The sequence below is a fragment of the Epargyreus clarus genome, unplaced genomic scaffold (assembly GCF_041222505.1).
Source record: "Epargyreus clarus isolate Ecla_fem2 unplaced genomic scaffold, WU_Ecla_fem_2.2 ptg000027l, whole genome shotgun sequence".
NCBI lineage: Eukaryota > Metazoa > Arthropoda > Insecta > Lepidoptera > Hesperiidae > Epargyreus > Epargyreus clarus.
In genome coordinates, this window is record NW_027332234.1 from 11,945,537 (window position 1) to 11,959,567 (window position 14,031).

The window sequence follows — 14,031 nt, forward strand, 5'->3', positions numbered from 1 at the left end:
ACAAAACTAAAACTAACAAATTTAAAAAAATAATGTATATTGGCGGATAGACCCAATTGTATAAATACTGACCACACTTATTTCTACAATTGGTTTTTAGTCTCAATGGACTAAAAACCAATGTTACAATTTAAGGACCGAATATTGCATTTTTTAGAGGTGCGTCCTCTAAAAAATGCAATGTAATGCAGTTTTATTTTTGAGACCACACATTTCCCAATAGAATGGGTCAAGAGAAACTTAACCTCAAGTTTGTGGGTTTCGCCACCCTTGTCCCCCGGCTGCCATCTTGGAAAAAGGGGTGAAAACACTTTTTTCGCGATATCTCGGAAACTATGCGTTTTACAAAAAATTAGCAAAGTCATAATTTGTAGCACATTTTTTTGCCTACAAATATGTTTATATAACTATTTGCCGTCAATTAAAAATTAAAGAACTTATAAGCAAAAAAAAGTTTTTTTTATAAATAAATATTTTTTGCTCTATAACTTTTTTGTATACATTTTCTCAGACTCAGAATTTTTAAATTTCGTCCATTGAAAACGCTGTTACAGCGCTCCAAAGTTGACCGGGTTCGTCAATGCTCATGAGAATCCGGTCGAAACGAAATGTTTAACTTATTTTTGACGGCGTTTTTGGCGGCACCAACGCCACACCTATTTCTGCCTAATAACAGTATTGATAAAAGCTGCTCTGTTGTGGTTTGAAGGGTTTAGTAAGGATGACATACTTTTTCGAGGCATTCCAGCTTAGTTCTTAGGGGTAGATCTGTGGTCGACCTCGGGTAGGTCTTTCATCATATCATCATTTTATATATTTATAATATAAGTACCCCCTTATATAAACATGTGTATATAAACTGCCATATACATATACTTTGCCAACAAACTGTATGTACAGTTTGACAAGCTATAATTAAATGTATTTTATATGTACCAATTTTGGAATTAAATAAATAAAAAAAATATCTGGGATTGACTACAGGCTACACTCGCTCGTCTGCTACTCTAATATTATAAAAAAACTTATTCTATGTTTCTAGGAATTTATATTATCAAACTGGTCACTTAGAGTTTATCGCATACAAGTTATTCGTTCTTGGTCTAATATTAGGACCCCTACTGTGTACATTGCTCATGACAAGAGCACTTACAAAGACAAATACACACCAACCAGATCTAGAATATATGGCTCCTAGATCTATACTATATCAAATACAAAGCTTTCCTCTTTATAATATTGTTATATAATTGATGGTCTACGAAGGATAATATTATAATTGAATGGCAAGAGAATGATTATTTTAATTAATTATCATTTGCAATAACGGTGACAAGAAACTCGGCCTGTCGATAGAGGGGTCCAAGCTGATTTTTAATGTTATGTGCGTATTAGAAATTATTTGTTACTTGCTTAAACGGTGAAAACATCGTGAGTAAACCTGAGAAATCTAAAAATAAAAGTTCATGGGTATGTAAAATCTACCAATTTAGGCTTGGCCAGCGCGGTGGACTATAGCCTAATCCTTATCATTCAGAAAGGGGACCATTGTCCAGCAGTGGGACAGTAATGGGTTGATGACTCGATCAACAATTAATCGAATGTTCATGATGAATAACAGTCAAGGAAAACATCATAAGGAAACCTGAGGATTCTTTAAAAAAAGATTTCAAAGGTTTGTGAATACTACCAATACACACTTGGCCTGGTGGACTATGACCTGATCTATCTTATTCTGAGAGATAACCGGTGTCCAACGGTGGGACAGTAATGGATTGACGATGAGACAAGTGTATTTTCTTTTATATTTTTCTCTCGCTATATTTAGTACAAAGACATGAGAATTTCACAGCTTTTCAACAGAAAAGGTTATTCAGCCAACCATCAACACTATAATGAGCCCATGTTTTGCGCTAAAAGAGCCTTAAATGTCTTTACGCCTTTATAGGTTTTCGACAGTATTAATTAAATGTACTCGTACCTAAATACAATTAAGGCGACTACTCTCGTTTTAATATTATAGAATGATTTGATTGATTAATAATTAAATCTAAAATGAACGCTTTTGTACAACATTGGTTCTCAATCAAACGATGACCGACAGTAAGCAAATATATTACCTGTAGATATAAATTAGAGAGATAAGAAGAGAGCCGCCATTTTGGAATATAGTCTTTATTTAAACAAGTTATATTATTATGTTATATTACAATTCAGCCTAATTGTTATTTTCTACGTTTCCCTTTTTCTTTTCGTTTTTAAATTTTTCCTTTTTTCCAATTTCGTTTTCCCTTTTAACTATAGTTTTTATTTTCATTTTGCGTTTTTCATTTTCTTTTTTATCATGTATACTTTTTCTTTTTTTATTATCCATTTTCAATTTTCTTTTTACATGTTTCCTTTTTGTTTTTCTTTCTTCATATTTTTGAAATTCCCTTCTGAATTCTGAATTTTATTACTGAATTTACCTTCGTTGACTCTCATGTTATCTATTATCATATCACATTTTATTGTTACAGATGCGAGCACGAAGGAAAGTGGCGCTGACTGTCCTTGCCTTCGTCCTGGTTTTCGCTGCCTGCTTCCTGCCTTCCCACGTCTTCATGATGTGGTTCTATTACTGGTAAGAGACTCACAACTCTAAGGCCCATTACTGTAGCATTTTTGAGCAATACCGATCGCCAGATTCATCCCATAACTGGAGAGGAAAGGAGAATTGGTAGTCATTTAAGTTTGGAATTATTTATTAGTTATCTCAGACATTTAGCTTTCCTGACAATGTTTTCATATCAATTTCCTGACAATGTTGACAATTTTGATAAAGACAACTTTAAAGAAAAAGAAAACTAAATCCAAATTGACTTATCCATGACACAAAAATTTTACTAATAACACGTTTCCTTTTGTATCGCGGGTAAAGACACCAGTGGAAAGTTTACCATCTACCCTCAACTATCACACTTAAATATAAGTATCGTAGCATAAAAGGAAATCGTTTTATCATGTAAAGAGAATCTAAGCACATATAAATTCTAGAACATCTCAGTGCTTTCTCGCGGGAACCGTTAATCTTCGTAGGATAGCGTTACCACAGATCGTATTTGAACCGCCTGGCTCGGAGTTAACTACCCCTAGGATATAATTACGTACTAAAAATAAATAATAGTTAAAATGCGAAAGAAATAATGAAGCATAATATTTTTAGTGATGTATGTTTCAAGCAACATACAATAGTATAAATGAATATAGAGACCGACAAACATATAGACAAACAGACAGACATGTAATCTTCCAATTTTTTATAAAATGTCTAAATGCTTGAAGGTGGTAGAACCCTTTGTGGTTCGACTCCGGCGGCACCACCGCCACACCTATTTCTACCTAATAATTGCAGTGTTAGGTGCTGCTGTGTTCCGGTTTGGAGGGTGTGGTAAGGGAGACAGACTTTTCCGAGGCATTCCAGCTTAGTCCTCAGGGGTAGCGGCGCATCTGTGGCCGACCTCAGGTAGGAATATCTAATCCTATCTGGGGTTTATTACAGATGTCCATGGGCGGCAGTAGCCACTTACCATCAGGTGGACTGCATGCTCGTCTGCTACTCTTATATTATAAAAAAAAAAAATGCGTGAAACTCCCATTAAAATGTGGTCATTCGTTTGTGATAATAATGTATACCTTCTACGGATACAATCGAATTACAAAGCACCACCCTCATCAATCCCCCGATTATCATTAAATCTATTCATAACCTATCTACAAAGGGGTCTATCTTTAAGAGTATTAAGTGGAGGTGCTCCAAAACCACAGAACGTTAATACCACTAGGGATTTCCTGATTTTCTGGAAAGATTTCTGGCTCCGAAAATATTTAGGACAACTAACAATAAACCTCTTAGTTTAAAACCGTTAATACATGAGTAATGTGTATTACAAAGAAATTATATGCATTTAAGACTTCTCCATTAGGTATATAATACCTTGCTTTACCCTTAAATTTAAATGCTTAAACCATACTAGACATTCAAACAACAGAGTTTCGGTCTACCTAATATCAGTTATGCGGCGGTGGCCTCTTATCACTATGGACAGCATGGTCATGTGCTACGTCATAAAAAAATTGAAAGGTGGCATTGAATCTTGTCTCCTACATACTATTACGATACAATACATTAGAACCAGAATTCACAATCAAGAAACTAATGTCATCATATATGTCTACTGTTTATTCGACCAAGCATCGAACCTCACACGTGTCGGTATGACGTATTCACGAGGTTCCTTCAAAAAATTACTATATTTGGGGAGCCCAAGAGGGGATTTCGGGAGTATCTCGAGCGCGTCAGACTAAGATATGGGAGATACCTTACACCCTGTAGAGTATCCTAAATAAATGAACTTTCTATGTCGGGGGGTTTGCACAGCAAAAAAATCGATCACTGGACATGCTCGTGCGCGGTCACTTTTCCTTTTAATATAAAGGATATAATGCTAGAAAATGGGAAACATCATAATCTGCCGATTATCACACGTCGAAGTAATTAAAAAAAATAGGCATTTTGAAAAAAAAACAACCTTTATTATTATGCTATCTGATAGTGTCACTTATTAGCATAAATCCCTGGGAAATAATGATGTATCACAAACTAAAGGAAAAGGCATTTTTTTAGAAAAATACATTATTCTTCATTCATTCTCATACTATTTTTTTTCCAATCGTCAGAATAAGAAAACACCCAGCTAAATCGAAAAATATCATATAACCTTTTCTTAATTCTAACGTCTAATCTACACAATCGTATAGGTCCCAATGACGCTCGAGTTTCTACACATTTAGCATCATGGGCTCCCCTACTATAGATAGTCATGAATCCCACTTGACACTCTGTATTATGCGCGACTTTAAGAAGACATCCACAAGGTTAAAATACTTGTAATAGAATAATACATTTTATTCCACAGTCCAACAGCACAAGAGGACTACAACGGCTGGTGGCACGCGCTCAGGATAGTGGGCTTCTGTCTCTCGTTCCTGAACAGCTGTGTCAACCCCATCGCGCTCTACTGCACTAGTGGTATCTTCAGGAAGCACTTTAACAGGTGAGTTTTTTTATAATATAGAAATAGCAGACGAGCATGCAGTCCACCTGATGGTAAGTGACATCTGTCGCCTATGGACATTGTAATCAACGACAGATAGGATTACGTATTCACCTAAGGTCGACAGAGGCGCCGCTACCTCTGAGAACTAAGCTATAATGCCTCGAAAAAGCATGTCTCCCTTACCACACCCTCCACCTCAAACTAGAGCACAGCAGCGCCTAACACTGCTGTTAATAGGTATGGCGGTAGTGCCGCCGGAGTCTAACCATAGAGAGTCCTACCACCTTCAGGTAACTGGTTGGACATACTTAGCGGAAATATTAAAACAAAGTAGAAAATTATTAATGTTAAAACACATAAAAGGGATTTCAAAATTACAATATATTTTTATATTTTTCCATAACCATCAACATTTACAATACATCTTTTAATACATCTTTATCCACTAATTTATAACACTTTATTTATAAATTGGGACAATTTGATAAAAATCCAGCACCTACAATAAACTTTGTACATATTTCTATTAATTATTATTTTACAATTATACTTGAAACAATCTGTAATACAATTGAAATGAAACTTGTCGCATAAGTTAATTCTCTGAACAGCACTCAAGTGTGTGGAAATGCATAAAGTTTCTCGCACAATAGTTCTGAACAAGGAAATTCCTGTATGTAGCGTGAATTTTCAAGTTTCTCCGCTAAAATTCTTGGAATTCAGACATTTGAATTAATATTTCAAATTATCAAACGGAGCATGTACGTTTCGTACTTTTTTCTTTGGATTTGTTGTTGAAATTTTCGATTTGTTGCTATACTTATTACCTTCCATTCCCTTTAGCTCTTTCAAAAGTTGAATTTGTAAGAAAAATCATGTCCAATGTTCAAGCTTCAAGGTGATGGTAAGTGGCTACTGCCGCCCATAGACATCTGTTATCAACCCCAGATAGAATTAGATATTCCTAGATCCTATTCTGAGATCGGCCACAGATGCGCCGCTACCCCTGAAGACTAAGCAGGAACGCCTCGGAAAAGTGTATTAGGCAGAAATAAGTAACTGTGAGGCTTTAGTATTTTTATATTTTTTTTTTTTAGTATTTCTATAATTTATAGCCAACGTTATTCCGGAATAATTTACTTTTGTATAACTAACTTTTTTAAATCCTTAACGTTGTATATATTTTTCGTCTATATAACTAACGACCTTTTAAAATTAATTTCGTTTAAACTACGTAACGTAAAATAGTTTTAGTCGTTAAAATAATCGAATGAACCACATTTTACAATCTACAATCTCGTTATTAAATCACTGGCCCATTGCCAGAGGCTCGTTGGACGTAAGAGCCAAACCGAGACAAAATTCCTTAAAGCATGAATTTGAAAACGGAAATTGTATGGAGGCGTTAATTAACAAATAAACCCCGAACTTGTGGGTACGTATGTCAGTCCCAAGAATGAATGTCGTGAACTTTCATACAAGTTTCATACAATGTGCGTCGATGACTTTGTAAGAATAATTTGAATGATTTAATTTTGAATATGAAAAGTGATATCATCATTTTCTTTATAGGAAAAGTAATTAACTTTTTAAAATCCTTAGACTGGCGTAGCATATGTTTTGCGTTTCTTACCAACCTTTTTAAACTAAGTTCGCGTAAAACTACGTAAAAATATTTTTAATCGTTAAAATAATCCAATAAGCCACATTTTACACAATCTCGTATTTAAATCACTGGCTCATTGCCATACTCGTTGGATGTAAGAGCCAAACCGAGACAAAATTCCTTAAAGCACGAATTTGAAAACGGAAATTGTATGGAGGCTTTGGCGTTAATTAACTAATAAACCCGGAACTTGTGGGTACATATGTCAGTCCCAAGAATGAATGTCTCGAATTTTCATACAAGTTTCATACAATGTGCGTCGATGACTTTACAACAATAATTTGAACGATTTAATTTTGAATATAAAAGTGTTATCGTCATATTCTTGATAGTAAAAGTAGCATGCATTCTACCAGGTGGTAAGTAACCACCGCTGCTCATAGCCTGTAACCCCAGATAGGATTGAAACCTTTCATGAGGTCGCAGATACAATGTTACTTATGAGGGTAAAACCGACTGCAGTTAGAACCCCTCTTTTGTATAGTTGATTACAGATGTCCATGACAATGACTACTTACCATTCGGTGGCCTGCAAGCTTATTTGATACTAAGTAAAATAATCAAAGAAAATCCTCGATCGCTACCGAAAATTCGTAATCTTAATTGATAGTAGCATAGATTAGTAAAGATTACTCACGCCTAACAAGAAAATGTACCCAGTTTTGAGAATTGAAATAGTTGCGTGAAAAAGTTTTGCCACGTCTCCATATAAAATGTCTCTAAAATATTTGAAATAATTATTTATTTATTACGTAAATTACGTAATTATTACGTAAATTAGTTATTTATTCGTAAATTTTCTCTAAAAATGATTTTATTTGTCAAGGATTCAAAAAAAGAACTTACTAAAATAAGCCATTTGTGGCTTCATTCAATTTCAAGGCGGCGAAGTATCTTTACTAATCTATGGATAGTAGGAAACGGTTCTAAATTAATCAAAATGGTAAGGATTTCAAAGGACTTTTACCTCTTTAAGTTAATTAAAATGTTTTACGTTACACTCCATCGAAAATTAATGAATAAACATGCGTAATTGGGTGGTATAACATATCGGTGTGGCTTTTAATACGAATTAGCAATTTTAACCCGCAACCCTTCCACCCCGTTTACATTTACGAAACATGTTACTGGTTTTTATTCTAATTATATGAATTAAGTTTTAATTAAAATGTTTCGTACCTATTTCTTTTACTTGTTTTTTTTTCTTTCTAAATAAGATACAAAGTAATAATGCAAAAGTGACTGTATGAAGACCCGCGTAGCGGAGTGCCATATCGGTCTGACGCGCAAAGGGTTTCGGGTTCGATCCCCGGCCAGATATCAAAATTTTAATTTCTGTTGTCTTTATTTAGGTGTATTTCGTCTGTGTTTGTGTTCGTAGTACCCAGGACACGAGGAATCCTAGTGTGGGGCTGTGAGTATATGTATAAGGCGTTTTCAACTGCTATACTCTGGGTTGAAGGTACTACACAAATGCTAATACAGTTCAAGTTCAGTCTTTAGAGATTGCAACGCGCCTATAATTGACCTCAATTGCTGAGTAAATTCTACTTTTGCATAGGGAATTTCTCACGCAACTACATTTCAGCGCAGGAGAGCAGCTGAGCTCTAAGTACCTATTCACACAGAACCACAATCACACGATACACGATAACAGTACATAATAGGCACCAATTGTTAAAAATATATACAATCATTCATGAACCACATTTTACCATACAAATCAATTTTGTACATGACACTGACCACATCGCAACCACAAGGAATACTGTGCATGAGGCCAGCCACTAGTACAAAAACGTGTAGCAACCACAATACAGCTACATAAAGCTGTAGCTATTCAGACGTAATCATGGTTTGCCGACATTTTCTCGCTGCAATGTGGTGTGGTGTTACCTGTGAATACACTCTAATTCAGTACCCTTACCATGAGTTTTTACGTTTCGACAAATATGACTGTTTTGGTATTTGTTATTGGTCCATACAATTTCCAAGTTCTGATATAATCCGCTAGGAGCGCTGATTGGAAATAGTATGGGCAAATACGTAAACAAATAACAAAAAAGTCATATTTGTCAAAACGTAAAAACTCATGGTAAGGGTACAGGACCGAAATTGTATGTTTATAGAAGTTTCGAAACTTTTAATAGTATGATTCGTAGACGTTCCAGCTTAGTCCTCGTAGCAACGCATCTGTGGCCGACCTAAATTAGGACGAAACCCTTGCGAGCGTGATTTAAAAGTGTTCTAATCTCGTCTCAGGGGTAGGAACGTATCTGATCAACCTCAGATAGGACTTTCGTCTTATCTGGCGTTGATTACACTTCTCCATGGGCTGCAATAGCCACTCATGCTCAGGTGGACTGCATTGGTTACTACTTGCATATAAAAAAAAAGATAATAAATGCATTTGAAAATATATTTGAAATCCACAGATACCTTCTGTGCCGTAGCCCGTCTGCTCACGGCACCCGAGGGTCTCTCTCGCTGTCCACCTCCAGACGACTCCACTCCAGCAGGAAGACCAACATCAGCATGGTGCCACGAACGTAAGTTATTATAGTCCGCGTAAAACTGCTAGTCCGCTCTGAATATAGAAATAAATCGCGACGCCATAGTAAATTTTATGACTACACCTGCTCGCGACAACTTCAGAGCGGACTAGCAGTTTGGAGCGAACTATTCAAACCATACTATTATTTACTAGAAACCCTTAATCATTTTAACAGACTTCAAATAATTGGCCAAGTGCGAGTCGAACTCGAAAAAGAGGGTTCCGTACCACCAAATTTTCATTTGCTTTTTATTTTTATTTTTGCTGTTATAGAGGCTACCAATATACTGTGAAATTTTCAACAGCCTTGCGACAGAGAGAAATACGGACAGACACCGGAGGCTTAGGTTCCGTTTTTACCCTTTGCCTACGGAACCCTAAAAAGGAGGTTCACTATGTATGAATTTATCGAGTATGTAATGTATGTCCGCAATTTTCTCCGAAGCTACTGATCCAATTTGGATTGAGTTTTTTGAACATTTCCTACTTTTAGAAGCGATGCAATAAATAAAATTAGAAAAGTGTATTATAATCGTACTTATAAAATTGAATTACTTCACTAGCGTACCGTGGTTCCTAGATGCCCGGGACGTAGGTTAAATTTATTGCCTGGAGGATTATATGGGCAAATACGTAAACAAATACCAAAACAGTCATATCTGTCAAAACGTAAAAACTCCTGGTAAGGGTACAGGTTCGATCCCCGGTCAGACAGATATTTAATTTATGAATTTGGATTTCTCTTCTGGATATGGATGGTTGTATATTCGTCTTTATGGTCCATAGTACCTGGCATCGTGAAGCTAGGAGCGTAAAACATTATTTTGACTTTTATAATAATAAATAGATATTTGACCCTTTGTCCCTGCGACAACCTGCCGTACCTGTAACATAATAATACAAGGTCTACGGCGCTACGAAATTTCTACCTCATCATCGTCTATTATTATCCTTCTAAAAGGTCTGAAAATAGAAAAGGGTTAAGACCTCACCCTTGTCAAATATTATAAAGAAACCAAAAATCTGAAAGGATGTAATATTTTGAAGGTGGTAGAACCCTTTGGGGTTTGACTCCGGCGGCACCACCGCCACTCCTATTTCTGCCTAATAACAGCAGTGTTAAGCGCTGCAGTGTTCCGTTTTAAAGGGTGTGGTAAGGGAGACATACTTTTCCGAGGCGTTCCATCTTAGTCCTCAGGGGTAGCGGCGCATCTGTGGCCGACCTCAGGTAGGAATATCTAACCCTATCTGGGGTTGATCAGAGATGTCCATGGGCGGCAGTAGCCACTTACCATCAGGTGGACTGCATGCTCGTCTATTACTCCTATATTATATAAAAAAAATATCACAAGTATGCAATAATTAGCAAATCACAGTTGACCAGCGCGGTAGACTATGACAAACCTTTTTCTTTTGATTTCGGTTCACAAATTGGTCAAAAGTTCAAAACTTCTTTTTGTGTGTCCATTGCACTCACTCATGTTATCATATTGTGATATTCTAAGCGTAGAAAGTGTCATCTTATATATAAAATTCTCCTGTCAACAACTAATAACATTGTTAGTTACCGTAGTCCTCCGAAACGGCTTCACCGATTTTCACCAAATTTTATATGCATATTCAGTAGGTCTAAGAATCGGCTACTATCTATTTTTCATACCCTTTAGTGATAAGGGTTGTTCACCCTTAACATTTTTTTATTTATATAGCAACACAACGTTTGCCGGGTCAGATAGTTTTTTATTAGGAAACACTGATATCCACTTTCCCCAATCCAAGAATAAACAGATATTCCCAAACAATAACAAAAACAGATAAGCCGATTGACTGCAAAAACACAGATTATATTACGGAATCGCACACAAATTTTCCCCGAAATCCATTCAAATTTAATAATGGACAGCCAAATCCCTCGCCATAGACCTCGGTCCCGTAAAACATTTCATTTATCCCTTCACAAACAAAAACCACGACCCACATACCGTTAATCTGTTGCAAATCAAATGTGACGCTGCTAAACAGACCCTACTATGGAAACTCGCTCGATTCTCACATAACTGTTTTTTTGTGTCGTTTCTAAACACTACTATTCGTGTACTTTTTGAATGGTATCTTAAATGGCTTATTTTTATTTAAATTAAACAACAAAATAAGTGTAGACCTCGGAGCCGTAAAACATTTCATTTATCCCTTCACAAACAAAAACCACGACCCACATACCGTTAATCTGTTGCAAATCAAATGTGACACATCTAAACAGACCCTACTATTGAAACTCGCTCCATTCTCACTTAATTTAATTTAATTTTTATGTAGTTTCTCGAGACTAAAAATATGTATAGGTACTTTTATGTCGTCTTAAATTGCCTATTTTTATTTAAATTAAACAACAAAACGAATGTTTGAATGTTTCAGGGTTTGAAAACAATGTTTTAGTTGGTTTTAATTTGATAATGACACTAGAAACGAAAATAGTATATTTTCTAATCGTCTCTTTCTCAGTATAGAATTATAGATGTGTAGGATGCAAGAACATAATTATATGAAAATCGCAATTTTGAGTAACATCTCTTCATTGAAAAAATATATAAGAAACTTAATAACAGGCAATTACTTGGGCCACAGTGTTATAGAAATAAAAAAATAATTCATTAAAAAATATTAAATTAAATATTAACCTTTCGTAACTTTACACTATTGGACCAACATTTCTATTCACTATTAAATATTTCAACAAAATGTATATAAAATCGTTACATATCAGTATTCGACAACATTTCTACATACATATTTCATCTTAATATTCGAACGTTTATTTCTAGAACGAGCGTCGGCCGTGACAGCAGCATCCGACTCCTGAACAACGGCACATCAAAGCTCTGAGGCCAAAACCGCCGCCCGTACCCAGCGGCAAACAACAACCAGGAGAGAACCAAAGAGAACTATAGCAAGTGCCTAGTGTTTAAGACTGACACCCGCGCGCCCTTCCCAAAGTGCTGTGAGAGTGAGAACGGCGTTGTTGAAACTAGCCTTGACGGTAAAGCAAGCAGCACCGAAAGCTTCTTTCTACCCCTCGATAACTACACTAGAAGTTAAATTCGTCGTAAGTGATTTACTAATACGTAAGAAGTTTATTTCGTCATGATTTGAATGTTTATGTAAGTTAAGTTTCATTTGTCATGGTGTAAAGTCTATGAAAATAAGTGAAGTTAAATCAAGAAAGTCTGTATGTAAGTGTAATTAAAATCATCAGGAAATAAAGAGTTGAATTTTAATTCGTAATTGTACAGTCTATAAACGTTTGTGAAGTTAAATTCGTCATGATGCTTCTACAAACTGTGTTTATGAGTGAATTTATTTTCGTCATGATTAAAGTGTAGTAAGTGCCATCTTGAAGTGTGATCTAAAAGATCTGAGATATATGTATATTATTAGTTTTTTTAAGTGATTCTGTCACATGCCTAAAATCATCGAAATTTGATAGCTTAGCATGCACTACGAGCGTGACATTATGTAACAGTGTTAAAACTGAGCATATTTTGCATGTTAAGTATATTTAAGCGTGCAAGATGTCAAAAGCAGAAATTTCGCATTTGCTAACTAAAGTACGTATAATTTTTGTGAATGTTTACTTATATGGGAAGTTAATATAAAAGTATAAAATCTAAAAGTGATTTACGCCCATAAATAAAAAGAAAATGACAATTAAACAAAATTTTGAATAAATTCAAGCATTATTTCATTCTTGTAGAATAAAAGTAATGAGCAATTAAAACGGGTGTTAAAAACTTTATACAAAAGTAATGTTAAAGCTATAAACTTTTATGACGGACAACAACTAAGTCAACAGAAGTTAAAGGCTAATTTTAAATACAAGTTGGTAATTAGTCCCTTTTAATAGCTAAAATGTTGAATAAAGTAAGTCCAAAGTAATGTCTCTACTAGGGCTAAAGTTTATACAATATACCTTATGACATTATACAATATGACTTCACTGTGACGTTGCGACGTCTTGTAACGATGCAATATCGTGTCGTGAAAATATACGACGTACGTTGTAAATAACACTACACTACGTTTTGTGACTTAAAGTTATTAATACGATGAAAGTTTGTCGTAGCTGTTCAGAAAATAGCGTGTTAAGTAGATGATTCAAAAGACAGAAAAATGCAGGAATATTTAAATTATATGTAGAAGTGCAAGATTGCTTCAACAATTACTACAACAGGTGCCGCGTAACATACCACAATACGATGTCGAGTCGTAATGTTTTACGGTGGATGTCGTAGATTTCCACGACTCGCGATATGACGTCACAATACGTCACAATGTAACGTGGTATCGCATACATGTTTTAACACTTAGGGGGCTAACATACGAACGACAGTACGCGGTAGTGTCCGTACAACCTGCGCTGAGCTGTCGCTCGTAAATTAGCTCGTGTCGCTCGTGTGCCACCTTCCTTAGAAACAAGAAACGAATCACGTAAGTGGCTTCTATTTTTGTACACCCTCTACCTGCTCAGTGCTCCAAAGTTTATAATTCATTTATCGTTTCCGTAACTTTTACCTTTATCTTTTCCGCTACTTGACAGAGTGGAAGCAAAACTTTTCGTTGTTCCCTTTTCAATTTGTTTATTAAGATCGTGTACTTTGTATTATAAGGGGAAACACTCACATTTACGGAATTTTAAACTCGCAGAAATAATAAGA

The 14,031-nt window shown here is 35.5% G+C and overlaps 1 protein-coding gene across 1 annotated transcript in view; it reads left to right on the plus strand.

Annotated features, from left to right (window-relative positions):
* NGR-A15 (neuropeptide receptor A15) overlaps positions 1-12,649 on the plus strand; it is a 103,714-nt gene extending 91,065 nt beyond the window's left edge. The window contains exons 5-8 of the mRNA XM_073088506.1: positions 2,520-2,623; positions 4,959-5,096; positions 9,201-9,314; positions 12,142-12,649. Coding sequence (XP_072944607.1) covers positions 2,520-2,623; positions 4,959-5,096; positions 9,201-9,314; positions 12,142-12,202 — 417 coding nt within the window. The 3' untranslated portion in view covers positions 12,203-12,649. The remainder of the gene's footprint in view (positions 1-2,519; positions 2,624-4,958; positions 5,097-9,200; positions 9,315-12,141) is intronic.
* Positions 12,650-14,031: the final 1,382 nt, after the last annotated feature.